Below are 27,174 nucleotides of genomic sequence, written 5' to 3'. Positions count from 1 at the left end.
AATTACCATCATGGATGTAGTATCTGTTGTTAACAAGCGGAGGGCCACTGAATAATGCCTTGTTCCCAGTTCTCTACAAACTGGTCTTAACCATCTTCTTCTGGGGCCCCTGTACGCCCTGCAGGCAAACAAGAAGTGAGCAAGGGTCTCAGAAGGATTTGCACACCCCGGGCAAGTAGCTTGATGGTGAGAGGATCCCCTCCAGCTTCTAGTAAAGACATTCAAGGGTAGGGTTCCATCTCTCAAATTCAAAAACAATGTTCTGTCTCTCGGATTACTAATGAAATCAAGAAAGGTTTCTAGCTTCCTCTCAGGCTTATGGTCCAAGAACTGGTCAGTTAAGAGCCCCCCCCCTTTGGATTTTTCATGTCTCTAGCTTGAATCCACTCCCAGTAGAGTTTCTTGACCATTTCCTTCGGGGGAGGTAACTGAGAGGTCCACTCTTTCCTTAGTCCCAAACTGATCGCCAGGTCCCTCAGTTTCTTCAGCCAGCCAATCTTCATTGGGGAATGGACAATAATAAGATCATCAAGGACAGCAGCATAGTTGGCAAGCTCCGGTGTCCTTCTAAGGCGTACCCAATAAAGTAATGGCCGAAGGCCATCAATATCTTTAAAGGAGCTGCGACCCATGTCGTGAAGTAATGGTTTTAAGGGGGTGGAAATGGGGAGACACACTAGCTCTCTCAGAAACTTATTCTCTGCTTTAACCAGATCTGGGACTCTGTCGAAGCCCCAGAGTTCCGACCCGTAAGTTGCAGCAGCCAAGGCCTTACCATCATAGACTGCTAAAGCAGGGCTAATGGGTCTGGCTAGAGGTCGCACGATGATCTCTAGAGATGGCTCCGGCCACTCTCTTGAAGCTTAAAAGCATTTTAGCTATGTGGGAGTCCCACTTCATTTTACGGTTTATCCTGACTCCCAGGTAGTCAAAGGCTTCCACTTCCTCTAATAAAATGCCATTAAGGGAAACATTAATCCTCCTAGCTTTTTTAATGCCTGACAGCACCATCAATTTAGTTTTGGAGGTGTTAATTGTGAGCCCACGTTCTTCACAAAAGGTACTAAACCTATTTAATATTTTCCTGGAGACCAGAGGGGGTTTTAGACATAAGGAGGGTGTCATCTGCAAAGAGGAGGGTCGGTATCTTTTCACCCGCCAGGGTGGGGGCATCCACTGGGTCTGCCCTCAAATGGTCTGCCACCCCATTTATAAAGAGGGAGAACAAGTTGGGAGCCATCACACATCCCTGGCGGACCCCCCTCTGAACTGGTATTCTCTCTGTCAGTTCTCCTGCATTCCCCCATCTGATTCTCGTATAGGTATCATCATGGAGCCTTTTGATTAATTCTAGGAGGTATCGCGGTAGGCCCATATCGTGCAGCACCTGCCATAATTTGGCACGCGGTACAAGATCGAAAGCAGTTTTAAGGTCAATAAAGGCCAAATACAACAACCCCGTGCCAATGGACACAGTTTTCCAGTATGTTGCTGTGAATCTGAAAACCTGGTCCATTGTACTATTTTCTGCCTAAATCCTGCTTGTAGGCGCGTTAATATGTCTCCCTCCTCTAACCAAGCCACGATTCTAGTGATCAGGACCCTGCCAACCACCTTTTGAATTACATCAATTAAACTTATTGGTCTGTAGTTGGCAGGATCCTCTCTCGCCCCCTTCTTATGTATTGCGACCACTTCTGCTCCTTTCCAGGAATCTGGGACTGTATGGCTCTGTAGCAGGAGATTCATCAGGTGTAAAATAAGGTTAGCCCAAACAATGGGGTCATGTAGAATTAAATCGCCAGGTACACCATCCGGCCCAGCAGCCTTTCCAGGGGCTAGGCTATTAATGGCTGCCTGAACCTCCAAAAGTGTAACAGGGTCAACAAATTCAAGGGACATACTCTCTGGCTCGGGGTCTGGTTGGACAGCCGGAATTTGCTCCGCACCATCCTCATAGCTATAAAGTTTTAAAAAGTGGGAAAAACATTGTTTTTCGATTATATTGTTTGGGACGGAGTCAGTTCCCCTTCTGGTTAGTTTGTTTATAAAATCCCAGACGAGAGTAGAATCTTTTAAAAAGGCCGCCTTCCTGAGTTTCTGCCAATGATCCTCCTCCCATGCCCATTTTGCAGATACCGTGATGTTAATATATTTGAATTTGAATTGAATTTGAATTTAAAAACATTTGTATAGCGCAACTTTTACCAAGCGGTTTCATGGCGCTTTTCAGATAATAACCGATACCAGCAGCAGGAAAAAAGGCTAGACAGCAAAAGCTCGGGAAAAGAGCAGAGTTTTTAGGCTTTTTCGGAACTCTAAATAGGAAGATGAAGTGCGGAGACGCACAGGGAGAGAGTTCCAGAAGACTGGGGCGAGAGCCGCAAATTTTGCACCACCAGCCGCCTTCTTCTTAAAACGAGGGATAGCCAGAAGAGCCATGTGAGTAGAACGGAGTTCTCTGCCCGGCCGGTAGGGCTTGATAGCTGAGCATATGAACTCAGGGGCAGTACCCATCCTGGCCTGGAAGGTAAGGCAGCCAAGTTTAAATAAGGCTCGCTCTCTCACAGGCAACCAGTGTAATGCCTGCAACAGGGGAGTGGTGTGATGAAATTTAGGCAGGCCGTAGATCAGGCGTGCGGCCCGATTCTGCACTAGTTGCAGACGATGGATGGCATAGGCCGGCGCGCCATTATAGATTATGTTACCATAATCAATGCGCGAAAGCACCATTGCCATCACAATGATTTTTAGTGCCGAGAGGGAGAAGAAGCGAGACACCTTCCTGATGGTCCTAAGGGAAAAAAAACAGGAGGATATCACTGCGCTAACTTGGGAATGGACAGTGAGTTGTGAATTGAGAAGGATCCCCAAGGTTTTGACTTTAGGGACCGGAAGTGGGGGAACACCAAGTGACGGGGGCCAGTGGGAAGGGGACCAGGGGCTGCAACCACCTCCTGTCAGGACCAGTTCGGTCTTATCCGGATTCAGTTTGAGGTGGTTGCAGTTCATCCAGTCCTGGATAAACCACATAACTGTTTGAACGTTCTGGGCGGATGAAGGGGAGTGAGAGAGATTGAAGATTAGCTGGAGGTCATCGGCGTAATTGAACACCGTGACCTCGAGCTGCTGTAACATAAGAATGAGGGGGAAGATGTATAAATTAAACAAAAGGGGGGAGAGTGAAGAGCCCTGGGGAACACCACACTCCACCTTGCAGGAGGCAGCAGTGAGCCCAGCAAGATGAACGGCTTGGGACCTCTCGCTCAGGAAGGACTCGAGCCATGAGAAGGCTAAGCCCTCTATGCCCGCCGCCCTGACACGGGTAAGGAGGATGGAGTGGTCCACCGTGTCAAAAGCGGCAGACAGGTCTAGAAGGATGAGGGCTTGCGGGAGGTTGGTGTCGATGCCTTCCCGTAGCTCGTCCATCACTGAGACCACCACCTTCTCCGTGGAGTGGAGGGGCCGGAAACCCGCCTGGCAGGAAGAGAGGCAACAATTAGTTTCCACATGGGCGCTCAGGGTCCTAGTAACGTGTGTTTCTAAAACCTTTCCCAAATAAGGCAGGAGGGAGATAGGGCGGTAGTTGGAAGGGGAAGAGGGGTCAGCGCCAGTCTTTTTTAGAATTGGGATGACGACCGCTGACTTGTGGAAGCTAGGAACCTCACCATTGTTAAGTGAGTCGTTGAGAAAGGTAAGGGGCGGGGTAGGACAAGTTAGGAAGATCTCTCTAAGAATGTGGGCGGGGCCGAAGTCCAAAGGAGAGCCCGACTTCACCCGTTGGAGTAAAGGGAGGAATGTGTCTTCAGTCAACAGGGGAATGCTGGTTAGTTTAGAAACAGAGGGGGGAGGGATGGGATTGACAAATGCAGGTGACGGTGAAGGGATGTTAATTTTAATCTTTGCGACTTTCTCAATGAAAAACTCATTGAGCGAGTCGCAGAGCGATTGGGATGGGGGAATCGTAGCTATGGCTCTGTCGGATAAGGCCAATTCATGCACAGTAGCAAAGATTTCTTTTGTCTGGGACTCCGCTGCCAGTATCCTATTAGAGTAAAATTCAGTTTTGGCCTCAAGGATGCCTTTTTTATAAATCTGAAGGACAGATAGGTAGGTAGTTTTTAACACAGGGCAATACGCTCTTCTCCATGCTCGCTCGGCTCTTCGTGCAGCCAGTTTCTTCACCTTAAGATCTGAGGTGAACCATCGGTTGGCTGCGTGGGCCCGCTTGACCGAGATTCGTCCCAAAGGGGCGAACTCGTCGCCCGCCCGAGTCAGCCAGTTGTTAATGGTAGCCAGCTGAGCCGAGGCAGCAAGGCCTGAAAGGTCAGGGGCGGTCTTGGCCAGAGACGAGCAGAGGGACGGCGTATCCAGTCTCGCTAACCTTACGGCCAAAGGATCTTTTTTCCGTAGGGCTATAGAGATGGCTTTTCTCCTTTCTCTGCATTCTGCGGTGAACCAGGGATTACCACTTTTTTTATATGCAAGATTTTTCCTACCTCTTGTCCCCTCAATTTTAAAATGGGAGCCTATGATATCTATTAAGGCCTTGTAAGATTCACTGAGGTCAAACCCCGGAATGGAGTTAAGCATGGGGTTAAGAAGGGAAAGTTCCTCTATCTTAGAGGACACCTGGAGAGATATACTAGACAGTGTTTCCTCCTGACCTGCCACCTTGTGCCATTTTAACCTGCGATTGCAGTTGGATGGAACTACTGCTTTTGAGGTAAAAAGAGGATTTGTGGACTTCCCTTTAACTACCCATCTAATGCAGGCACAAAGTGGGTTATGGTCACTGTCGGGCATCTATTTAACCTCCATATCTACCACGTTCCCCCATAGTCTTAAATCTAAGATGATATAGTCGATGCGAGAGGGGCCATTCAACCTATTAAATGTCATAGCCCCATCGGGGTCCGAAGTTGTATTCTAGCGTCAGGGCATTAATCTGTAGGGCCCTAACCGTCCATCTCTTAATTGGACTTCGGTTTAATAGAGGGATAGAGTATTTCATATCTTCCTCACTTCCTCCCAGCAGGTCTTCCTTACTTAGGGGTTCATACGTACAATTTAAATCACCTCCTAAGATCATATTAGAGCGTGGAGGGATACCTGCTAAAGCCGTTTCCAGAGATAAAACGGCGATCTCCATTCGTCAATCTGCTGGATTGGTATTGGATCATACTCTTGTTGTTATGGTACCACATGCAGTAGATACTCTTTTGAACAGAACAAAAACACAACATCTTACGAGTGCTTGCTTCTCTGGGTATGAGTTGACGCTTTTAGCTAGTCACATACATATTAAGCGATGCAATGTCTTAAATCCAGCAAGATTGTTACCTATTACAGAAGAGAAAGATATACAAGATAAGCAGGATTGTTTTCTTCGTACAGAGGAGGAAACTAAAGGCAGAATAGATTTAAAAGATACACCACTCGTGGATCCCGATGGGATCCTATGGGTAGATGGGTTGTGTTTTAAGCTTCCTAATGGTGATACGACTGCAGCCTATGCTGTTACCACTTTGCATACAGTAGTAGAAACTGCACGTATTTCACACAATTCAGCACAAGCAGCCGAGTTGATTGCACTGACGAGAGCTTGTGTGTTGGCAAAAGGAAAGAGAGTGACTATTTACACCGATAGCCAATACGCCTTTGGCGTGGCTCATAGTTTCGGTCGCTTGTGGAAGGAAAGAGGATTCTTTACTTCCCATGGGACTAAAATACAGCATGGTCAGATGGTTACTGACCTTCTCGAATCACTTGCTTTGCCTATCCAAATAGCGATTGTGAAGTGCAGCGCACATAAAAGGATCACTGATGACGTGGGTCGTGGGAATGCTTTTGCAGATGAAGTAGCGAAGGAAACAGCGAAAGATGTTAAGAGTCGTATGTATGTTGCAGGCCCTGCAAGATGGGTCAAAGAAGCAGGAATGTGTGAGGACACAGTGGAAAGTGTGAAGATGATTCAAGAAGAGGAAACTGAGAAGGAATGGAGTACGTGGAGAGAGAGTACGGGAATGTTGGACACGACAGGGTGTTGGACGGAATTGTCGGAACACCAACGATGGTTGTTACCAGATGCTTATGTACTGCCTGTAGTTACTATGGCGCATGGTCCGGCTCATATCAGTGCGAAAGGAATATGTAAGCTTCTGGCTCCAGTATGGCAGAATGAAGGTATTCCTAAATGTGCGGAGAATGTGGTAAAGCATTGCATTGTTTGTTTGATGCATAATCCAGGAAAGGGAACCCCAACTCCGGCAGGCCATTTTGCTCCTCCTACGTATCCTTTTGAGGTTTTACAAATAGATTATATTCATATGGAACGTTCCAATAACGTCAAGTATGTCCTGGTGGTGGTCTGTGCCTTTTCCAGATGGATAGAGGCCTACCCCCTAAAGGATAATACTGCTTTGTCCACTGCCAAAGTCCTTTTGAAGGAATTGTTCCCAAGGTTTGGTTTGCCGCGCATTGTCTGGAGTGACAATGGAAGTGAATTTGTGGGTCAAATTATGCAGAAGGTGAGTGCGGGTCTTGGGATTAGGCAGAAATTCCATGCGGCAAACCATCCTCAGTCAGCGGGTTTAGTAGAGTGCTATAACGGCACTCTCAAACTCAAATTAGCAAAGATTCAGGACAGTACGGGCCTCGCTTGGCCTGACGCCTTACCTTTGGCACTTCTCTCCACAAGAACTACATTGCATTCTCGTTTAGGACTTAGTCCTTATGAGGTCGTTTTTGGACGCCCAGCTAATGTTTGGGGAGTCCCTCGACCAAAGAAATATTCAGACATTCCATACCCATTGTTGGTTGATTACTTACATGACCTCACCACTAAATTACGTGTTATTCATCAACCTGTCCAAAACGCTTTGCCGGAGGCTTCCTTAGATCCAGGGCATTCCATCCGACCTGGCGACTTCGTGTGTCTTAAGAACTTCCAGAGGAAGAAGAATCTGGAACCTCATTGGGGGCCGCCGCTACAAGTGCTTTTGACAACACGTACAGCTGTTAAAGTCGTTGGGAAGAAAAACTGGGTCCACGGCGTGCACTGTAAGAGGGTACCCTTGCCTTTACCTTATGACCAGTGGGTCCAAGAAGGCGTTGGTGATAACGAATGTGAGAAAGTACCCCGATTTGTACCTTTTAGTAGTGCACTCCTGGACAAGTTCTGAGAAGGAAGATGACGACGTGTTGCAAGAAGCTGTACCACAACATTTGAGATTGGACACGACGAACCCAGAAACTTTGTTTCAAGACCAGACGATAACTGGCAAGACACGGTACAACCTAAGACCTAGGTTGCCAAAAAAACATTGAAATGTGTTTTTCTTTTGGTTACTCTTTTTTGAAAGACATTTCCTTTTCACTATCCATCAAGTTGCAGGGTCACGGTAGGAGTCTTAGGCTGTGACCTGAATAGTGACTAGGTCAACAGGACTTGCAGTGTCATAGGACGGCTAATAATCACAGCCAAGTGATCCAGGAAGATTACCGTGAGCAACACCTTTAGAGAAATGGATATTGAAGTGGAAGGGAATGGTGTTAAGATTGTAAAAAGAAATAAGTACAAGAAACTGTTGTTTAGTTGATGTGGCGTAGCATTATGTATTCTAGTGTGTTTATGTAGTTTATTAGCTTGTGTGGGATGGATTATCCACACTATGCAGCAAGCACCTGTTCCAACTGCTGTTCCTTTGCCCTTTTCTTCTACTAACTCTCCGCATAAGTTCTATACACTACCAAACCATGAACAAGTTAGGAGAACAGAATATTTCAACAATTCATTCATCCAGTTGTTACATCAGCATCAACTGGTAGTTAACACTACTGATTGTTGGGTCTGTGGACTTATGACCCATAACGCTGAGAAAGGAATGCCATATTTAGTTCTCCCGTTTTCATATGAAGGTTCCGCTTGGGCTTATTTGGCTATGTTCTCTAATGCATATCAGAATCAACTTCGATATCCTCCTGGTGATATATATACTGGTGGATCAGACTATAGTCATAGTCCTTTGATAAAGGGAATAGTGACTATGGCTAAAATTGCCGATATTAGTAAGATTCCCGTTGATGAGAAACGAGCATATGATGGTTGGAATGTGACTCGTTACATTACTAGCCTCACTGACAAGGCTAGACAAAGAAGATCCTTACCAATCTGGACTGTACCTCATAAAGGTAACCTATGTTTACAGATAAATGGTCAAAATAATAAGAATGAACAGGAAAAGAGTATTTGTTCTCATACCTATGTCTATTCCCCCTTGATTTCTTCTCCGTTAGTACCATCTCAAGGTACATATTTTGTCTGTCACAATAGGGCCTATAGATGGCTTCCCGCGTATTTTTCAGGAACATGTTATATAGCTTTTCTTCTTCCCCATACATACACTGCTCCTTCAAGTCATCACAGAAAACGATATGGTAGAGGGGTTATTGATTCTAGAGACACAGCTGGACAAGAGGGAGGAGACTTTATTAAAGGGTTTCTTCCCTTCTGGGGCCCAATGGTCAATAGCAGAAACATCAGACAACTACTTTGTGTTGTCGAGGCTACGATAAATGTAACTTCCGGAGCCTTGAGTAACTTGACGGCTGAACTTCAGGCGGATCGTCTTATGACTTGACAAAACCGAATGGTTTTAGACATCGTCCTTGCAGATAGAGGCGGAGTCTGTAAATTGATCGGGTCTAGTTGCTGCATTTACATTCCTGATAATGCTCCTACAGTATACCAAGCCATTTCTAAATTACACGTGATTTCTGAGTCTATTCATCAGGACACAGGAGATTGGTCCGTGATGGGATGGTTTTGGGGACTACTGTCCACGTGGGGATGGAAAGTGTTAACTTTCCTTGGAATGATCTTAGCCATCATTTTCTCTTGCTGTCTCGGTTTGCAGTGTGGTCCCGCTATCTGTGGTCTTTGTGCCACACTGTGTGTTCCAAAGCCTGCGTCACAGAGAACAGAGAACATTAAAATGATGTTGCAGCAACAGCTCAATAACCTCATGACCATTGACATTGACTCCGATTAACTTGAGTCCTTCGTGTTTTGCCTGAGTAATGGCAAAAGGAGGGTCTTGAGGTTCTGTGATTTTCGACTTCGCTTCGTAGTCAGCCGCCATTTTGTGACCGCCGCCATTTTGTGTTGCCCTCACTCAGGCGACACGGCGAACATAGTGTTTTTGCCTTTTCAGCTGCTCGTCTCTTCTGTTAAAAAGTAACCCTGTGTCCTTGTTTGTGAAACCGATGTCAGGGTCTGGTCGAGTTAGTTAATCCATGTCTAGACTGATTGATCCTTGTCTTAGTTGACTGTTTGGGTCTCACCATACTTCCTTTACTTTATCTTGTTTAACTGGCCTTCACTATTCTCTCCGTGTATTCTCCTGTTACACAACTATCCTTTGAGGCTCGCAAATATGTCCTGCCACCTGCAAATTGAATTACATGCACTAGCATTGATTAACTTGAGGGGAGGGGAGAACACGGGGTCTGAAAGAAGGGCGTATACAAGATACCCGATAGCTTGTTTTCAAACTTTTCTCATTTGTTAGTTTTGTATGTTTTGGGAGTATTGTAAAAATGTATGATATATAAGACTGTGCGCCACGGAATGAAGTGGCAGTCTCCTAAGAATCTACTTTCTGTAACTTCTTGGACAACTGTGCTTAGCTGCAGCTAATAAACCTGATTTTCTACGCCTAACGGAGTGTCTCGTGTCTCTGTCTGATAAGGCAGGTGAACCCTGAGAATTAAGGCGTGCCCTGCGCCGCTCGGCCCATAAGGCCAAGTTCTCCAAAACTGTTCATTCTGGGACAGAATCCAATATTTTTTGTGTTAGAACCTACTCACCTGCAATTCAAAGGTAAAACTCCAAGAGCAGACGTAGATCTAGAGCTTTCCCCAAATCAAAATATTACTGATAGAGCTACTTCTTGTTTTGTTGAACTTCAAATTCTCTGAAAAGATCCTTTTTCAGCTAACAATCATTGGTCATGGCATTTTGAATTCAATCAAAAGTGGACTACAACAATAGCCTTTAACTGGGTCTTCCAGAGCAACCATTAGCTAAACTTCAGCAAATTAACAACTTCTCAAGCATGTGGTCTCAGCCAAACAGTTAATCAATTCTGTGAAACGTGTAGGTTTGCTGCAATGTCTCCTTATTTGACTACGAATTTGTCTTAAAGATCTCTCTGTAAGAGAGCCTACTACAAACGTGGACCTTTTTGAAACAAGAACACTCCAAATACAGTCCTGTGTGATTTCTTTTGCTCAGACTTCCTCAGTTAGGCCTCCTCTATTAGACATGTCTGGTGCAAAGACCAATGCTTGATCCAAACCGGCACTGAATTTCTCTTCTCCATCTTCAGCAAACGAGTGACCATCTTGATTTAAAAAAAGCCTTGCCCTTAGGGTTACAATTTTAGCTTAATGACAGTCTAGTCCATATCATCTTCCCAGTTTCTAGTTAGAGATTTCAAAAGCATATTAGCACTTAAATCTATCATTTAACTTGGAGAATGTGCAAAAAAATGTGTGAAGTAATTGCTCTGAAGGCATACAAATTCTGGCCCTGGCACTAGGAAAAACAGACAGACAACCACCAACGGATCATTCCCCACATCAGAATGGAAAAGGGACTGCAACTTATGTATGTACAGAATATTACCAACAAGCAATATCATTCACCTACCAGATAATAACCAGTGTGATAGCCACTCATGTACCACGCAATTAACATACTTCCCAAAGCATCATCATCTTCACCGGAATCTGGTCCTAGGGGAGGCGGAGGAGGTATCATCTACAAAAAGAGACATTGTTTATATGAAATGTCCATCTTACAGGGTGAAACTTATCTTTTACATGAGATGAAAAGCTGGGATGAGAGATTGAGTTATAAAGTATTTTGTCTAAGCAATTAAAAAAGCATATCAGCAGTCAGAGGACCAGTCTGATTGGTATTAGCTTGCTCAATCTAAAAAATGACAAACATTTTAAGGAAACAAAGCAACAGAAAAAAACTGCTTGTAAAGCTGTGGACAATTTCAAGGAGAATGGCGGTTTTTAAGCGAACAAAATGAAGTGAACACCTACCTCACTGAACAACACAATCCTCTATTTATTCTTAACACTTGTCACAGACATGTAAAACACACCATTATATTCAGGGAGCAGTTCTGTATTCAATGTATAAACACATCCGTTGCATTGAGTTTTATGGAGATCCTGAAACCCAGTGTTGGTGCCAGAGTCCAGGGTCTGGATGAGGAGGGCAACAAGCAGTATGCAGTTGGTGGGGAGCAGAGAGGATCGACAGAAATTGTAGTATCCTAACAGTCAATTAGGAGGACAGGAAAAAAGGGCAAAATGAGTCAGTACTAGCACAAAATGAGGCAAAGGATTTGGTTGGACCACAAGCCAGTAAGAAAACGGTTGCAGTAACACTCATTTAAGCCCACCAGGACGTCAGGATGGCGTCAGGCAGTTAATCAGCAAGCGGAAGGACAAAAACGAAATTGTTACTCACCGGTAGGAGTAGTTCTGCGGCTTGGAGAATTTACTTGATTCACATGAAGTGCATTATTCTGCATCTAGTGGCTGGGCCCAGAATGATCCTCTTATAGCCCCTTTTCTTTGTTTTTCCTTGTCTGCTATCTTTCACCTCATTTCCAGGGGAGATGGGTGGGTCGAATGTCAATTCAGAAAATTCACTAAGCTGTAAAATTACTCCTACCAGTGTGATTCTTTTCTGAATTCACATGCTGATCATTGACTTTGTAGCAGTATTTCTTTTCATTGTACTGGCTGGGTTTGAAATGAGCTTGAACTTGCAAACAAATGTTTTAGTATCTTCTATTCCACCTGTGATTCTCTATTCACCTAGATATTTACACAATAGTGTTTGGTGAACATACATCTGGACTGAGGTCTAGATCGCTGACATGCATAATTCACTTGATTGGACCTTTTCAAGGAAGCCTAAGGTGACTCCCTTCTTCCTTGTGGCATGTGATATAGGCTGAGTTTCCAGCTGAATGCCAGACTTCTTGCAACACATTTGTATTGTCTACGATATCCATCACACTCCCTTGTTCTTGCCTGCGAAGGATACCAAGAACTGCCATCCTTTCCGGATTAATTTTGTTTTCTCTAGGTAGTAGATTATTGCCCTGCTTAAATCCAGTGTGTGCCAGGCCCTCTCAGCTCAGGATAGTTTGCTTCACGTGAAACTGAGATATTCCTTAGATGGGAAATGCAGGTTGGTTTTCAGGACTACCCTGTCCTTGTGTATCTGCAAGTATTGTTCAGGGCTAGTAAGCACTTTCCCTGCGTATTGGTGTAATTTAGGAAGTTTGCTTTAAGCGAGACAAATTTGAGTTTTGCTCTATGTAGCGGTTCAAAGGGGTCTCTCATCTGTTGTGTTAGCACCATGTTTAGGTTTCACATAGGTGCTGGTGTGCATTCTGGGTGGGGCTATTCTCTTCCAGGAACGTTTTGACTTTGTGAAGAAACTACTCTGCCTAAGTGAGCCTTTGTGTAGACTGCTATCGCTGCCAAGTGAACCTTCAGAGAGGCGTAGGTCAGTTTGTTGTCCAATAAATGAGTTGGGTATCTAACGACCATAGTGTCCAGTTTTTGAATAGGTCATACCTTTTGCACCACCTCCATACCTTTCCCATTTGTCAGTGTAGCATTTTCTTGTAGTTGTCCTTTACACTTCCCTTAGGACAACCACAGCTCTTTACAGAAGACCTAAGTGTCCGAATTCTATGTACTCCAGACACATGATGCTAAACTCGGTATTGGGCTCTGGATTAGGGACTTTCTTCTTTTGTCTGGATAGCAACTCATGTGAGACTAGCAGTCTTTCTATGTTGTCCTGTGCCATCTCTTTTAGGTCTGAAAACTCTGTTAGCCTCAACCTTTGGGGGGCAATCAGGATTAGTGTCATGTACGGCTGTTTGCACTTGTTTATTATTAACGGTATTAGTGGGATTGGTGGAAGAGTGTATCGTCAGGGCGTTGCAAGTGCCTGGACATGAAGTTTTAGTATTTTGCATTCTGCGGTGTTGCGAACAAGTCAATCTGTAGTGTACACCTCACCCCATACCTGAAACTCTCTTTCAACAACTCTGGCCAACCTCCAGGTTTCCTGTGTCAGGTCAGATAGGGCCAATTATTTCATACTCCACTGTTTGATTAAAGATTGTTGTAGTGTTGTCTGTATTTCTATCAACTTTCGATACTTGTGTCTAAAAAGCTTTTAGGGAAAAAAAGACATACTTTAGTTTCAGTATATTTATGCGCGGAGTTGCTTTTTCTGGTTTATAGACCCCTTTGTTATTTAGACTTCTGGTAATGTGAGGTCATCTTCAGGACGGGGTGCGTGAGCACCCAGTAACTGGAAGGAGGATGGTGCAAATGAATCAGTGAAAAGTGTATCCCAGGTGGCAGAACAAAAGGAGATGGGGTAACCAATTGGCCCTGCGCACGAGTAGGTATGCTCATAGGTGCGGAAGGGAGGCCCAAAAGATCAGCCCTGCAGAGTCTAAATCTGCGTGGTAGGCTCCGTCGAGCACAAGCCTTGAAAGTGCAACAGCCACTACACTTACTATAGATCAGTTAAGGTAGAAGCTCCTAGTGTGGTATATGCACACAAGAACCAGTGGAGAGGTTAAATGGAGTTAAGCATGGGAGCTGCCGTAATTATTATTGCTGCGGTCTGCGAATGTAAGAGGTCAGTGGCATGTCAGCCTACTGGAGAAGGCCAATTAATGTTGTCAACGGTCTGCGGGGCAACACACAGGCTTGTTTGCAGGAGTCTTGTCGCAGGTGTTTCAGCAATTCAACCACCTCTTCCCCATGTTGGTGGGCATACCTATTTAGCAGGGTGTTGGAGTTGTGGTGCGCCAATGCTTCACGGCTCCACTTTCCAAGCCTTCACTTCATCTCAAGCCTTCTGCTGTCCTTTTCATGAGGTGGCCCTGATGAGGTTGGAACATTGCCCCTTTTCCTTTCAGAAGCACAATAGTTGAGTTTGTTGTAGGATTACCTCATCCATAGGCAGGATTCCTTGAAGAATGTTTCTTTTCTACTGTTGGTGTCACCAGTTTGTATGTTCCCAGTTCCTTGAGCACCCCTCTTGGCTTGTTCAAAGTGCTAGGTAGCATGGGTGGGTAATGGTGCTCGCTTTGCAAGGGAAGAAGGGTTTTGAGTAGGAAACATCTTTGTGTCTTCTTCTCTAACTGGACCACATACTTATCTTCTGTTCTCTTGGTCACCTTCTTATACATGGAAGTGTTGTCCAGAGGTGAAGGCTTTGAGAGATGTGGCCTCCTACTTCTGACAAGTTGGCGTTGAGATCCTGCCATTGATTTTCCATGTCCTCAGTGTCATGGAATAGCCTCTAACCCTCAGGGTCTTCTTCATAGAACATTTTGTGCTCTTCTTGGGGCTCTGGTGTCATTGGTGGTTCCAGCTCAGTGTCCATAGGACTGCATGTGTTCTTTGTGGTTCTTTTCTACGCTTTCAACAAAATTTGAAACTCCTGAAGGGAGGCATCCAAATCCTTTTTATTCTGAAGGATTGCTACCATCTCCGCTTCAAGCTGCCTCATTTTCCATTCTACCTCAAACACTCTCTTCAGTGTTGAGCCCACTCAGCTGCCTTTTTTTCAGCGACTTTATTTTAACTACCAGCTTCTCCGTTCTCGCCCACTCTTGGTCATCTGCTGATGGTTCTTCACAGGAGCGCCCTCCTGCAGTGTCCTTGTTTAGGGGTCCGAAGGGTTCTTTCTTTCTTGGACTAGTGCTTCAGCACCAGGACAGCCTTTGAGGGTTTCAAATCAAAGTCTTGGCTTGATTAACCTGTTTTTTAATGAGTTACTTGTAAGAGTTTCTCCATGTTTTTTGCATCTGCTTCCGGTTGACTTTGATGGTCTCCACCTTGGGGCCAGAGCCGCCTACTTCAGCCCCTTTGGCAACTTTATCCTCTTCCTTGCTCGACAGCCCAAGGTCCTTCGGTGGCGAGCTGCTACAAGAGGACTACAAGAGGGGAATTCTGGACCCAACAACTAGATAGTGGAATAATGAAAAGCATGTCAATCCTAAAAAGGCAAGACAACCCACATGAGTATTCGCGCCTTCCCAGTCCCAAGAAAAAAGGACCCTACTAAAAACAGATTATTGGGGGTACAGATCACAGAGATTTTAAGTGAAGAAAGACCCTGATCCCACCAAGTGGGAAAAGGGTCTGAGCGCAGACTTTCAGTAGCCAGATAAATAGTAGGCCTGGGTGGAGTTTGCGAAGTTGCGCTACGCGGATCTGCGCAAAGTGGCTCAAAAACTCTCCTTCACTACGTGGAGTTCCGCGAGCGGGTGGAGCTGCTTGCCGCACCTGTTCGCATGACGTTATATGACTACGTGCGTAATTGCGGGCAAATGGCACCACGCGGTTTGCATGGGCGCAGCCATTTTATTGCTCTGCTCATGGTGCTGGGCCTACTTTTCAATCGTTCTCTACTATTCCCCCCATCTAACTTATCTGCCGCTCATATTTATATTAGTGTCTTTGTGTATTTTACGTTTTGGTAATTTTTTTGTGACTTTTGTACTTTTTCCATTTTTCACTTGAATTCATTTTTTTCCTTCCTTCCTTTTTCTTAATTTCCAAGCGCCACAGCAGGGGAGCGGCAGCTCCAGGCCCCCCCCCCCCAACCATCTGCAGCACCACCCGCCTACCTTGATGCCTCTGGGAGCTACAGCAGCAGTGAGAGAGGGTGCGCTGGTGTGTACGTCGCAGCTCTGGGGTCCGGCGTACCCAACAACAGCTAATACACTGGTTGACAAACATCCTGGACAAGGAACAGGACCTGCTGGGCATGGAGGTTGCGGGGCTCGGTGAGCAACTATCTATTTGCTGTCTTCTTTTTATGCTAATATTTTTTCCCCCAAATAGCATGCTGCTAACACTCAGAGCGAAGTTAAGTTTGCGTTACAAATATTAAGTGATCATCACATAGCCAGGTAGTCGGCGCTACCTAATCGCAATTGTTGGCGCTTGCTTAGGCTGATTTTTAAGAAGTGATGCAGAGAATACTCTGCCCTGTCACTAAGATAGTGGTAGTTAACAGTATTTGTGAATTAGCAATCTCTCATTTCTCTGTGCCTTTCTTTTTGTAGCTTGTACAGTCCCAAGCAATCTCCTAGTGATGTGTCTGCATGTATCTACACATTGAAAAAATATGCAGCTTGTATTGTCTGGTCATAGGGGGTTGAGATTGAAAATGAGTTCAGAAGCAAAGATCATTCGTTGCAATTTATTAGTAGTTTTAAAGTGTAGTTTAGGAAATTTGGAATAGGGTTAGGTTTAGGATATTCGGAATAGGTCCACTCTATACTAGGCGATCTGATTTTCGAAAAGTAAAATGTTACTACGTTTGCCTGTCAAAATATTTGTGAGGAGATTTACTGTAGCACTAATCTTTTTTATTTTATATATTTTCTTACATCAGCATCAAGGGGCATAAAGAGGGTCACAGAGAGGAGTGAGGAAGCCGGGGGTGACTCTACAAGTGTTGCGGCCGATGGATCTGCTGGCCTCAGTAAGTCCTCCTGTTAATATAAATATTTCCCTAAATTTATTACTCCACATTTAAAATATTTTTTCTTTTTTTATTGTTTTTTTACTGTGCCTGTCTCCTGATTTTTTCCAGCTCTTCTTCATTCCATCTAATGTTTACTAATTTCTTCTTATCCCAACATTATCTTATTTACTTACATTCTATATTTTAAGTTTCAGTACTTGACTTCAAACTGCCTGTGCTAGTTTGTCTGTAGCTTCCTTTCTTCTACTTTGTCAGTAATCTTTCCCACTCCCCTTATATATCTTGTGGACTGGAAGTGTATGACTCAGAGAAGCCATTTTAGGGCAGGTATTCTACTGTGAAGATTGCATGCCCAAATAAGGTATGCTCAAACAGTAATAGACTCCAACGTTGTGAATGTATTATCATAGTATACCAGCAGTTGATGACAGTGCATTACAGCTGGAAGTATGAGGGTGGCCCGACTTAATCTGCCAATCAAGACCATTTGTCTTTCATTGACCAATTCTTCCACACCTTCATTGTGCTTCAATGATCTAGACTCCTCATAGCTCCGCCCCTCCATTACAAAAGGTTTTTGGTTGGCTTGACTACTTGGCTTTTCAAACATTGCCAACTAAAAAATATGACCAACGTGATATTGCCGGGCCGATAGCAAGAGCGGTAGCGGTCGAAGGGGGAGTCCCAGCAGTGGCAAGTCACATTGCTTGCTTATTGACAATTAGTAAGTAATATAATCACTACAGGGGCGTTGACTCATGAACACTCCGTTTAAGCAGGTACAGCGGGGGTTGAGTAGGTAATGGCTTCTTCTATCTGCAACTCAGCAGATGGTAAGAAGAAAGGATGAGTGAAATGTAATATGAATGAAAGGATGAATAGGTGGGTGATAGGATGCATAGGTGGGTGAAGGATGGATTAAAGAGGTTATGGGTGAAAAGATGCCTGCCTGGGTGGGTGAAAGGAATGCTGGGTGGGTTAAAGTAGGATGGACGAAGGATGAGTGGTGGGGAAATGGACGTTGGTGAAAGGTTCGTTGAGAACAGTGTTTGGCTGGATTGATATATATGGATGGATGGTTTTCAATGGTAAAATACTGGATGAGAGATGGAATGGTGTGCATCTAAGCCAAGGGTGAAGAATACTACAACAATGAAATGATGAATGCATAATTGCTTGGATGAAGAAGCAAGGGAGCTCTTGTAGAACGTGCTCATCTACTCTGCTTGCTTGGAATGTTTATTATCAAAGCTTTTATTCAAAGGGTTGAGGTGGTATTGCTGTAGAGTGAGGCAGATATTATATGTCGCACCCATCAGCACCTCCCTCCCTACCCATGGCATTTCACCAGTGCCATCCATGATGACCTAATTGCTGCTTCGGCACTGCAGAGTTGGCTGTATGCTTAAGTTAATGTGGCATTTACAAAGTTTTAAATGCAAGGCAATGCGAAAAACAAGGTGTGTTTCCCTTCTCTCCCAATGCCCACTCAGGCACTTCCCAGTACTTCACTCCTTTATTCTTTCCTAAGTTGTGGCCAAACCGTCCAAAAAATTAGAAAAAAACATTCTTGGTATGCACCATATTTTTTTGGGGCCAAGTGATATTTCATCATGGCTTCCATAATGGTCAGTGTCTGCAGCATCAAGGGCTGACTTAAGGTATGTATCGGTCACGTTTTTACCTTCCTGGACAATAGATCATGCTCTTTTATTGTCCTCTTTGGGCAGTTTATTGAGAATGTCCTATTTTGTCCCACTGTTGGTGGTCGTATCTATTTAGCAGGGCATTGGAATTTGCGATGCGCCACTGTGTTGTCGCTTCCTTTTCCATTCTTCTCCCCACCATGTCCATTTTCTTAATCTCCTTTTCTGGTGGAGGGCCGGTGTTGGAGACTGCCTTAGCCCTTCTTCTGGCTGTGGTGACAAAAAATGAATCTGGCACTGCATTTCCTTGTATATACTTTGGGTCTGTTGAGGAGGCCTTGTGTTTCTTTTCTACCCTGGGTGTTACACCCTTGCTTTAAGCTGGTTCCTTGAAGGCTTCTTTGCCCTGAGCTAGTGTGCTAGGAAGCATTGGGAGGTATTGAGTCCCCTTAATGGCAGGGGCTAGGGTTTCCAGGCAAAAACATGTGTCTCTTTTTTCTTCCTCGAGGCAACTCCGAAATGGTCTGCTGCCCTTTTGACCAAGCCATTGTAGAAAGCTATGTCATCTGGAGGTGATGCTTTCGAAGGACAACTGCATATCTCTACTTCGGGACTCTCGGTGTCGAGATCGTTCCATGAATCCTCAAAATGTTCAGCGATTTCCTCCTCCTCAGGTTGGTCACCGTATTCCTCGGGATCTTCGTTATGAGGTTCTTTGGTTGGGGGTGAGTTGAAGATACCTTCTTCTCCCTCTGCATCTTCCGCCTCTTAGGCGTCGACGTTTTCTGTTTCGGCAACCGTGGCTTCAGGGATTCGATAATCCTTCAGAGATGCGTCAAACTCCTTTTTCTTTTGGAGGAGCATTGCCATTTCGTCTATGAGTCTTTCTTTTGGACCTCAAGAGCTCTCTCAGCATCAGAGGCCGGAGATTTTCTTTCCATACTAGCGGCCACGTCTGGTTTCAACGGTGTAGTGCCTTTTTTCGCGGGTTCGTGTTTGACCCTTTGCTCCGGTGATTTTCCTTCCTTGATGACCATTGGTTGGGTTCCGTGGGGTTCTTTTAATCGTGGCTGACCCTCAATTGCATTTTTGCTCGGCGTCAGGGCTGCCTTCGGTTGCGCCTATAGATTGTGGCCCTTTGGTTCAGACAGATGTCTATGGGGTCTTACCTTATCAGTTTTTTTTGTTCGCCTTCTTGTGGGTATGGATTTTTTCAGTGTCCCTTTCTAGAATTTCGACGTCCGATCCCTTGTGCGTCGATTCTGCTGGTACCTCACGTTCTTCCTCGTCGCTGGAGAAACCCAGGTCTTTGAAGGATGTTTTCTTAGCGGTCTACAACATCGTAGCGTAGTGCGCCTCTTTGGTTTTGGCGGCTTCGAAGTGTTTACGATAGGAATGCAGCGCAGGCCTCACAGTCTGTGTCCTGATGGTCCTTGGGCAGGCACAGGTTGCAGACGTTGTGTGGGTCGCGTTGAGCATACTTGTGGTGGCACTTGGGACAAAACTTGAAAGAGGTGTTTCCATTACCCCTGCCTCGTCTTTTGTGGACCGATGAGGTCCTCTGAAGTGTCGTCGCCAGAGCTCTACTGTTGTCCCCGGTTACAGTATCGATGAAAGTTGAGATTCGCTGTAGTCTTTTTACGGTTTTCCTTTGGCTTTCGGGGAAAATTCTTAAAAATCTTCGGAGCTTCCTGTCTTGCTTCCAGATCCAATGGCGGAAAAAAGTATCTGAATATGGCTACCACGCACTTCGACCTCCAGGATACCGTCTGACGTACCTGGCACCAAATGGTGCTCAAATGCAAAAAGAACAATTGATGGACAAAATGCAGAACAATGTCATACATTCACCCCAGTACAGAGATCTGGGCCTTAAATCCATCATTTTTTTTTACTCACCATGCCTTTCCAGTTTGGACCCAGTCAAATGCAAATCAGTCTTGACCCTGCGCCCAATGGGAACAGTCCAACCCGAACTGCCTGGCAAGGTCCTCCCTGGACTGGAAACAAGCATCCAAGGACCGATTTTGGGCTTTCAGCCCTCATAAGCCAGGATAGCTTGACTCCAGTGGCATGGAGAGCACGAGACCCATGTCGGGGCATACCTGTGCCACTCGGGGTGACAAATGCAAAACGAGCAATCGATGGACAGGATGCAAAACAATGTCATACATTCACCCCAGTACAGAGATCTGGGCTAAATCCATCTTTTTTTGCTGCTCACCATGCCTTTATAGTTTGGACCTAGCCATATGCAAATCAGTCTTGACCCTGCACCCAATGGGAACAGTCCAGCCCGAACTGCCAGACCAGGTCCTCCCTGGATTGGAAACAAGGATCCTAGGACCAGTTTCGGGGTTTCACCCCTCATCAGCCAAGATAGCTTGACTCCAGTGGCATGGAGAGCACGGGACCCACGTCTGGGCTTACCCGTCCCACTCGGGGTGACAAATGCAAAAACAACAATTGGACAAAATGCAGAACCATTGTTTCCGGTCCAGGGAGGACCTGCCTTGGTAGTTCGGTCTGGACTGTTCCCATAAGGAACGGGGTCAAGACTGATTTGCATATGGCTGGGTTCAAACTGGGGTGGTGTGATGAGCAACATAATGGATTAAACCCAGATCCTTGTGACTGGGGATTAATGTTTACATTGTCCAGCATTCCGTCCATCAATTGTTTCTTTTACCAAATGATGGTCAACAGTGACCAAAACAAGAAAAAAAAAAAAGACAATCCGGACCCAACCACTAGGTTGGGGAATTGAGGTGCCGGGTTTTTAGGAACCCGGTGGTGCCAGGGGGTAGCACCCGAGGACCTCTGAGTTCTCCCTTGTTCCGGACCACAGAAACACGGAGTCTTCTAGTTACCGTCAAAGATCAAGTTTTATTGGTAGCTACCAAGTAACACGTGTCCCAGAAGTACACCACACGGAGTGTAGGTTCTCGGGAGACTGTTCGTTTTTACAGAACCAGCCGTCTCCTTATATACAAAAATAATAGCTGCAAGCAAGAATTCCTGAGTTTATGATATGGCTATACACATATTTCTACAATAATACAAAGAGCGGAGTCATGTAAGCAAGCCTATATTTTAGATGTCCAGTTTGTTGATAGATTACCCAGTTAGGCCTGGAACTCCCATCAGATATCGATGAAACCTTAATAAAGAAAGGTACAACCCAGTCATAAAACTGGCCATAAACAAGGAATGTGGACAGGTGCATGTTTGCAGAAAGCATGGTCTGTATGTCGTGAATGGTTTGTGGAATGTTATGTATTTATGCTATCGTATTCGGCCACTGGGCGAGGGGCTGCCCAAACAGGTTTGGCCGAAGGCAATGGAGTCAGTTGGGACAGGTCAGGGGGAAGTCACGAAAAGGTGGACGTGTCCCTCTTGATCAAGCTCGACCTTTAATTGACTTAACATGAGGGCAAGATGCAAGATGGATGCCGTTCACAAAATGGAGTTTAAGGGATGGGGACGGAAACTACGATTTTGGGGTGTTGGCAACCCTCGATTGTGACGCAAATACATAGGAATGATGTCCTAATTATTATCGGTTCATAGATACCAAAATCGTCTTGGTGCGTTGAGGTTTTGTGACACGGGTATTGGACCTCGATATCGGGAAAACACCAGGGTCCGGATTTTCGAGAACCACAGACCCTCCTTTTGCCCTCATATAAGGCAATAACTCATGCTAATCTGAGTCCAAATCGGTATGAAGAAATTCGTGGAGATGTTGCTGTAGCATCATTCTGTTACTCAGCTCGTCCTGTGACACAGGCTTCCGTACACACGAGGTAGCACAGAGGCCACATAGTGCAGGAGCACACTGTATACATAGGCAAAACATGAACAGAAGTGCCAAGGTCATCCCAATGAAGATCAAAATTTTCCATCCCCAGGCAGTGATCAGCTCCCAGAACCACCCCAGCAGGGACCAGTCCCCTTTCTCAACGTGAAGGGAACCAGATATTTCGTGTAGTTTGGAGATGGCCTGGTATACTGTTGGTGCGTTATCAGGGATGAATATGCAACAACTGGATTGGATGACTCTACACACACCACCACGATCGGCGAGTATGATGTCTAAGGCAATTCGGTTCTGAAGGGTCATAAGTCGATCCGACTGAAGCTCGGTTGTCAGATTGCCAAGTGCTCCGGCCGTCGTAGTCACGGCGGATTCAACTATCCTCGATAACTGGCGAATATTTCTGCTGTTCACCATAGGCCCCCAAAATGGCAGAAAACCCTTTGCGAAGTCAGCGAATTCCTGACCCGCGGTGTCGTCTTTACTCACGACACCCCTAGCTGTCCTCGTCCGATGGTAATCTGCTCTGGCCGTGTAGGTGGGAGGCAGCAGAAATGAGATAAAACATGTACCTGAGAAATCAGGGGGCAACCACGTGTAGGCTTGGTCGTGGCAAACGAAATACGTGCCTTTGGCTGCCAAAAGTATAGGGGAAGTTCGGGAAGTAAATACATATGTTTCCGTGCAAATGCTCTTTCCTAACTGTGCTGTGGGGTCCCTACCAATACCCTGTAAGCATAAGTGACCTCGGTGGGGCACTATCCAAACTGGGCGGGATTTCTTTGCTGCCTAGCTCTTGACCAGGTAAACCCCATGTTTAGTCACGTTCCGACGGGTGTAGGGACTGAGTTCATCTTTGGGCATTGTCAGATATGTGTCGATATCCCTACTCATATTTCTTATCCCTGCAATTAGTGCCTTGTTATTGGAATCGCTCGCAGTGGAACGGGTCGGGTATGGTTCTAGGGCGAATAGGAACATGGTCTGGAAAGCCCACAGAGAACCATAGTAGCTGAATGGCAAAATGAAGTATGGGATCCCCTTATCGGTTGTGTGTGGCATAAGTCCGCATATCCAACAGTTTGATATGTTCATTACGGACTGGTGTTGGTGTAGGAGCTGAATGAAAGAATTGTTTACAAATTCGAGTCTTCGGGCAGACTCGTGTTCAGGTAGAGGGTGAAAGTAGTGTGGAGAAATAGTGGGAGGAGATGGTGGCTGGGTGTCATTCGAAAAGGTAACTTTAAATACGAACAGAGTATAACCAGTAAAAAACACAAGTATGCTACATAACATTAAAACACATAGCATCAGGAATCTTCTTTTGGACAGTATTGTGCATAACTGTTTTCCGAAGTTCGTGAGTCTGATAGGTCTCTCTACCCTTGGAAACTCCATCCTCTAGTTGCTGCCCGCGGTGGTTGATTGATTCTCCCAGGGAGCGCGCTCTGCTCAGTCCGGGGTAACTCCCGTGGACCAATCAGAACCGTGGACCTAGAACTTCCCAGTTGCACTCCCCAGACTTCAACCGCGACCCTAGCAGCAGAACCGGATGGCGGTTTGAAAAATCAAAAATGAGCTAGTTCCCCTGGGGCGAGAGAGCTGAAAAATCAAAAAATAGTTCTTAGGGGAAAAGGGAAATCACATTAGGTCAATCGTTTATTAGTCTCTTTGTTTAGACCGCAGGTCGTATCGTCGTTTCCCAGGTATGGTGTGGTCTTCAAACAGCGTCTCAGGTTCGGTAGTGTCCAATTGCATAGGCGGTGACACAAGTCCTTGTAAAATATGATCACTCTCCTTTTCAGTACTAGTTTCTTTCAAACGTGCATCGCTGAAAGGGATGAAGCGAGGTACGGATTCGGTCTCGGAGTCGGCAAGTCCTTTGTTGACCCACCGGTCGTATGGAAGGGGTAGAGGGACCCGTTTGCAGTGGGTCCCATGTACCCAATTCTTCTTGCCTTCCACCCGAACAGCAGATCTCGTTGAAAGCAGCACTAGGTGCGGTCCGGTCCACCTCGGCTGTCCGTTGTTGGTGCGCTGGAAATTCCGCACCAAAATCCACGAACCGGGCTCGATGAGGTGACCTGGATCGTCAGAGGCTGGTGGAGAGGAACTGTGAACCTGTTGGTGTAAAACACGCAATTTAGTTGTCAATTCGCACAAATAGTCGAGTAGTACGGGGTGTTCTATCTCACTTAGTTTCTTGGGTCTTGGCACGCCCCAGACGTTGGCTGGGCGGCCAAACACGATTTCATGGGGGCTAAGTCCTAATCTGGAGTGGACAGTCATTCTGGTTGACAAAAGCGCTAGAGGCAGTGCGTCAGGCCATTTAAGACCTGTACTGGCTTGGATCTTGGCTAGTTTGAGTTTTAGAGTGCCATTGTAGCACTCTACTAATCCAGCTGATTGGGGGTGATTTGCAGCGTGGAATTTTTGGTGGATGCCTAAACACTCACACACTCTCTTCATCACGCATCCTACAAATTCACTTCCGTTATCACTCCAGACAATTCTAGGCATTCCGAACCTCGGAAAGAACTCTTTGACAAGTGCTTTGGCAGTTGATAAAGCGGTATTGTCCTTAAGGGGGTACGCTTCCACCCACCTTGAAAAGGCGCAGACAACAACGAGCACATACTTTAGGTTGTTGCACCTCTCCATGTGGATGAAGTCGAGCTGTAAAACCTCGAACGGGTACGTTGGAGGCGCAAAATGACCAGTTGGAGTTGGGGTTCCCCTACCGGGATTGTACTTCAAACACACCATACACTTTTTAACCACATTCTTTGCATATGTTGGGATATTGCTATTCTGCCATACTGGGGCCAATAGTTTACAGATTCCTTTCGAACTGATGTGTGCAATTCCGTGAGCCATCGTTACTACTGCAAGTACATATGCATTAGGTAATAGCCATCGCTGGTGTTCTGATAGTTCGACCCAACAACCATTCGCATCCAATCTACCTGTGCTTTCTCTCCATTCATTCACCTCGTTCTCAGTTGCTTCGGCTTGTATCGATTTTACGCTTTCAATGGTGTCCTCACACATTCCCACGTCAGTAGTCCATCTAGCGGGACCCATAACATACATCCGACTCATTGTGTTCCTTGCAGTTTCTTTCGCAACCTCATCTGCCAATGCATTTCCGCGGCCAACATCATCCTGAATCTTTTTGTGTGCACTGCATTTTATAATGGCGACTTGTAGGGGCAAGGTGAGTGACTCAAGGAGCTCATTAACTAGCTGGCCATGTTGTATCTTCGTACCATGGGACGTAAGGAACCCACGTTCACGCCACAATCTCCCAAAACTGTGAGCCACACCAAAGGCATATTGGCTGTCAGTGTACACATTCACTCGCTTTCCTTTCGCCAACACACATGCTCTAGTAAGCGCAATCAGCTCTGCAGCTTGTGCAGAATTGTGGGAAATGCGTTCAGTCTCTACAATGGTGTGTAATGTCGTTACGGCGTATGCTGTGGTCGTATCACCATTCGGCAACTTGAAACATGAACCATCAACCCATAAAGTATCATTGCATTCGGGAAGGGGAGTGTCCTGTAAGTCTACTCTCCCTTTTGTCTCTTCTTCTGTCCTGAAACAGCAGTCGTGTTTGTCAATCTTGTCTGTCTCTGTCGGGATGGGTAATAACGTAGCGGGGTTGAGTGTATCACACCTCTTTATGTGGATGTGACTTGCTAGCAGGGTAAGTTCGTAACTGGATAGTCGAGCGCTAGTAAGATGTTGTGTCTTGGTCCTATTTAGCAAAATGTCAACTGCATGCGGAACCATAACGAGCAGAGTGTTATTCATGACTAATCCAGCAGACTGTCGAATGCAGACAGCTGCTGCGGCGGTTGCTCTTAGACAACTTGGCAGTGCCTTAGCCACTGGATCCAGAGTTGCCGAAAAATACGCGCATGGGCGCTGTTTGTCCCCAAAGTGTTGCGTTAAGACTGATAATGAACAACCTTCCTTTTCGTGGACATACAATGTAAAAGGCTTACTGTAGTTGGGGTTTCCCAACACAGGGGCCGAACACAATGCATCGCGCAACTCGTGGAAACTCGTCTGACAATCTTCAGACCAAGGCATAGGATTAGGCGTGTCTTTGCGGAGTAGTGCCAGCAAGGGCTTGGCTAGTAGTGAGAAATTCGGTATCCATTGTCTACAGTACGATGTAATGCCCAAGAAGGCTCGAACCTCTCTCTGTGTCCTTGGGGCACTTGGTTCTGTAATTGCCTGTATTCTTTCTGGTGTCAGTCTCCTTCCCTCCTTCGATAAGATGTGACCTAGGTAGGTTACTTCTTGTCGGCAGAATTGCAGCTTTGAAAGAGAGACTTTGTGCTTCATGTCACATAAGTGACGCAATAGTAACAACGTGGCTTGTTTGCAAATCTCCTCAGTGTCTGCGGCGATCAGTAGATCGTCTACGTACTGGATCAAAGTTGACCCATCTGGCAGCACAATTGTGTCTAGTTGTGTTTTCAGTGCCTGACTGAATATAGATGGGCTTTCGCAGTAGCCTTGAGGAGCGCATTTGAAGCGGAAGCTTAGTCCTCCTAAATTGAAGCCGAAAAGGTCTCTACTCTCTTCGGCGATCGGGATGCTGAAGAAAGCGTTCTTCAGGTCAATCACCGAGAACCAGTCTGCTGAAGCTGGAACCATTGTCAATAAAGCAGTAATGTCGGGTACGACTGGAAACTGTGGGATAACTACCTTATTTACCTCTCTGAGGTCAATCACAAACCTATACACAGGGGGCTGTGAAGGATCAGTACGTTTTAAGACCGGTAAAACTGGACTGTTACAAACGTTCCCTGTTGTTTCTTCAATAACATCTTTATCGATCAAATCATAAATGATCGTTAACAACGCCTTCTCGCATTCGTTAGATATTTTGTATTGGGGAATACGTGGCAATCCGACGTTGGCTTTCAAAGTTATGACATACGGTGCTATCTCCAAACGACCTACGTCGTTGGAACCATTAGCCCACAGTATATCAGGAAGTGATGACAATTCGGTTGGAATACCTTCTTTCGACAAATACATTGGAGAAATGACTTTTTTCCCTA

General features: G+C 45.6%; 1 protein-coding gene across 2 annotated transcripts in view; it reads right to left on the bottom strand.

The window, feature by feature from the left end:
- Positions 1-27,174, bottom strand: part of LOC144818166 (survival motor neuron protein-like) — a 399,426-nt gene that overhangs the window by 108,073 nt on the left and 264,179 nt on the right. For both annotated transcript variants that reach the window (XM_078675289.1, XM_078675290.1), the window contains one exon: positions 10,715-10,825. In XM_078675289.1, coding sequence (XP_078531415.1) covers positions 10,715-10,825 — 111 coding nt within the window. The remainder of the gene's footprint in view (positions 1-10,714; positions 10,826-27,174) is intronic.

This window comes from Lissotriton helveticus, chromosome 2_1 (genome assembly GCF_964261635.1).
Source record: "Lissotriton helveticus chromosome 2_1, aLisHel1.1, whole genome shotgun sequence".
NCBI classification, from domain to species: Eukaryota; Metazoa; Chordata; class Amphibia; order Caudata; family Salamandridae; genus Lissotriton; species Lissotriton helveticus.
This window is presented reverse-complemented; position numbering and strand designations above follow the sequence as displayed.